At 29.2% G+C, this 3,955-nt stretch overlaps 1 protein-coding gene across 1 annotated transcript; it reads left to right on the top strand.

The window, feature by feature from the left end:
* The first annotated feature begins 224 nt into the window (after nt 1–224).
* Nucleotides 225–1,894, top strand: LOC106753074 (non-specific lipid-transfer protein 1). Its single transcript, XM_014634858.2, has 2 exons — nt 225–660; nt 1,671–1,894. Exons 1-2 carry the CDS (start codon nt 320–322, stop codon nt 1,681–1,683), a joined length of 354 nt encoding a protein of 117 aa, XP_014490344.1. The 5' UTR covers nt 225–319; the 3' UTR covers nt 1,684–1,894.
* Nucleotides 1,895–3,955: the final 2,061 nt, after the last annotated feature.

Raw genomic sequence — 3,955 nt, 5'->3', positions numbered from 1 at the left:
ACGTATTTTTAATATTGTTTGGATTAATGATCATTAATTTATTCAGTGAATAAAAATTAATTTTTAACGTATTAAAATTTTTTACATTAATTTAATATTATTTTCTTTTTCTTTTTCTTCTTTTTTAAAAATACAGAAAAACAGTTATCAGTGAGGGTCACATACACGACTTCACTTCACCAGTAGTTCCTTCAGCTTCCCTTCTTCTATATAAAGCCCACACCCCGCAACCCTCTCACTCACCAACTCAATCAATTTCTTCCAAACCCTAAACCAAATCCCATTTCTTCAATTCGCTACTCCTTCATTGTTAGTTTCCATGGCCAGCATCAAGTGTGCGTGCGTCGTTGCCCTCCTGTGCTTGGTGGTTGCCACCGCACCCACGGCACATGCCATCACCTGCGGCCAGGTCGCAAGTTCCCTCACTTCATGCATCCCATTCATCACCAAGGGTGGGATCGTGCCGCCGTCATGCTGCGCCGGAGTGAAGTCCCTCAACGCCGCCGCAAAGACCACCCCAGACCGCCAGGCCGTGTGCAATTGCCTCAAAAGCGAGGCCGGCAGGATCGGTGGATTCAATGCTAACAACGCAGCCATACTCCCGGGCAAGTGTGGCGTCAGCATCCCCTACAAGATCAGCACCTCCACCAACTGCGCTAGGTAAGACAAAAAAAATCCATTGTTCAAATTCTTTTTTGTAGTTTTCCAAACTTATATTTTATAATTAAAATTAGTCTATAAATAAGTCAATATGCGTCTTTTTAAATTCTTTTACTATTTTTTTAAGAAAATAATATTTTAACAATTCTTTTTTAACACCTTTTTTTATAACAGAACACGTGTCACAATTCTATTGGTCTGTTTTAATTTATTCTAAAAAATATTTGAAATAGACCAATCACAAACTGTCACGTTATCAAAAAAATTGTAAAAAAAAATTGTTAAAAAGACTTTTTTTTTTTAATTATTCTTTCATACATATACATTTGATATTATTATTTCTTACTTTTTAAACTCTTTTATTCTAAAAAAATACAAAACTTTATACATTTATAATTATTTTATGTTTATATTCTATGTAAATAAATGTAAAAGTATATCATTATGTTTTTTCAAACATAAACTTCTATAGTTCGTTCAACCATATATAAACTAAAGAAAAATCATCTTATTGTGAAAAAGCTAGTTGATAGATAAAAGTATGTTGATCTCAAATAAATAAGATAACATCTATCAAAGAAAGAATGAAACGGATAAAAAGAAAAAAAAATTAGTTTTAAGTTTGATTTTTTAGTAAAAGTATTTTTAAAATATTATTGCATAAAACTCGTAATATAAAGATAAATGATTATTGGAAGTGACAAAAGAGTCAGCTTGAACTATTTTTATCTTACATGATGATGACTCAAAAAATGGAATGAGAAATATGTGATATGAAAATATAATATATGTAAATGAAATGAATGAGAAAATTGTTATGATTATATAATTATCCATAAAAAGAAGTTTTTATTCAATTTTTTTTTAATGTTTTCATGAATTTCAATCTCATCACTAACATGGGTAATTACCTCAGCTCACTATGCAAACTACAATAATGTTTTACAAAGTTAGGTATCTTTTATTTGAGATTCATTATCTCATGATTCATTTTTTGGTTACACTTGCAGTATCAAGTTTTGAAGAAGTCACAGAACCTGGCACTGGAAACTACTCATTATAGCATGAGTATATTATATCCTGAATAGTATAAGAATAAGACAAAAGGTGACGAGGGCTCCACTTATATGCCTCTCTCATCTTGAATGAGCTATTTTATTTGTACTAAAGAGTTTTTAATTATGTTGTAATGATATTTCCTCCTATATCCACTTTACATATGGTTTCTCATCAATTTTGTCTGGGTGCTCGTTTTAGGGTTCATCACCATTTATCACGTCTCATTCAAACTCATTAAAAAAAATCGTACTTGGTTGGTAACGTATAATTCATTTGGTTAGTTTTAGTTTTTTTATAATTTAAAACAGTTTTTGTACATAACAAAAGAATTATAAATGATAATAATTTAAAAGATAATTTGATGTTTTTTTATATCATATTTACTTTAAGTCTAATTCAATCTCACAAAATTGTCTTATAACATGATGTTTACATCTATTTATATATTATAAATTGATTTTATTTCTAGTTAATACTAAAAAAAAATCCTTCATCGTATATATCATATCTTATCATACATATTTTGCTTTATTAAACCAAAGAGAATTAAAATTCCAGAAATTCTGAATAACGAGCCCTAAATGTTATATGATTAGAAATGCTTCTCTTTCCAACTTTTAATGGTGATATATAAGGTGGGTAAAAGGTCTTTCTCATCTACTATCGAATTGGTTAAAATCAATGAATAGAAAAGTGACAATTGCGGACATACCTTGCTAAACACTTCCATTATTTAAACTTTAAAAGATTTTAGAGGAGGAAGGAAAGAAATATAACTTTCTCAATGTAGAAAGCAAGGAAAATAAAGAACTTACGAGAGAAGAAAAGTGAAAAGCATGTATATAGGATCAAAAATAAAAATAAAAAGAACACAACTAAGCGGTATTAATCTTCTTTGGCAGTTCAGTAATGTGATTTTGTTTCTATTTTTCTTTTTTTTTTCTATTATTATTTATTTTTCTGATACCCTCCTCAAACTTGGAATAAATATTCAATATTTCTAGCTTGGAGAAAAAAATGATGAAAAGTTAAATGTGGTAGAGCTTTCGTCAAGATGACAACTTCTTGTAAGTTGGAGCAAAATGGGAAGAAGTTTCACCGATGCTTGTTGAACCTTTTCTCTAATAATGTGATCATCTATTTCTCTAATTGGATGCAATCTTTATAACAGAGAGATTATCAAAATACATGATAACTAATTGTGAGTAACGTATATGGAGATCTTGCATGAGATAATTCTACCATTGCAAATCATATGTTGTAGAAGTTAGGGTCTATACTTGGTTTGTCACGAACTTTTAGAAATAATTGATTGTTTCTTTAATGCTATTATATATATATATATATCGGGGAATTTTTTAGATAAACAATGTACGTAGTTACATTTCTTTTTTTACTAACATATTAGTAACACAAACATGTTTTTAGAATTGTTTATGTTTGTTGAAGGTTCGACATGGAACCCGTTAATTAACCTATGATGTATATAAATTAATGTTTGTTGTTACCGGCAGACCTTGTCAATGGCCTTTGTTACATAATATAGTCTGGGACAGAAAAAACTCAGAGATTCAAAAGGTTCCAATTAAAAAGGCCTACGAGGCTAAAATGTCCAAAAAAAAGTTTTGTGGATTAGGACAAGTTCATGGATTTTCTTTTTTGAAAAAAATATTTATTTTGAATATGAGTAACTTTTCATAACATAACCTATTTTTTAAGGAGGCATGTTTATTAAGCTTGATTTACTCATATTCACTTTTTATTTTTCAAATATGTCAATTCTAGTAATTTTGAAATGAGATCGTACCAATATAACAAACAAAAATATAAAATAATGATACTAAAATCCAACTAAACTAAAAAGTACGGTCTAAACAAATTTAATTAAAAAAAAAAAATATATCAAATATGAAGGAAAAAAGTTTGAATTTATCAATGTCAATCACCATAAGCATATCATTTCAATCAATCCTTAGTCATTGAAATAATTGCGATAGTTATACTACATTGTGTCCTTAAGATAATTGGTATTAAAAAACAATTGGTAAATATCTAATCATCTATCACCATATATCAGACATGATAACGTAAAAGCCATGCATTGGTGCGTTATGAGAAAATCATGCCTACCCCTAATTTTACCTAGGAGTGGAAAAATGAACTAGTTTGACCTGTTTTAGCCTGGCCTGTCATTGGTTCATAAAAAAATATAGCAAGTTAACAGGTTTGTGCTAGA

The sequence above is a fragment of the Vigna radiata genome, unplaced genomic scaffold, assembly GCF_000741045.1.
Source record: "Vigna radiata var. radiata cultivar VC1973A unplaced genomic scaffold, Vradiata_ver6 scaffold_91, whole genome shotgun sequence".
NCBI lineage: Eukaryota > Viridiplantae > Streptophyta > Magnoliopsida > Fabales > Fabaceae > Vigna > Vigna radiata.
Note: the sequence above shows the minus strand (reverse complement) of the source record. Positions and strands in the feature narration are given on the sequence as shown.

Coding starts and splice junctions, on each gene's coding strand:
- LOC106753074 (XM_014634858.2), top strand. CDS start 320: ATGGCCAGCATCAAGTGTGCGTGCGTCGTTGCCCTCCTGTGCTTGGTG.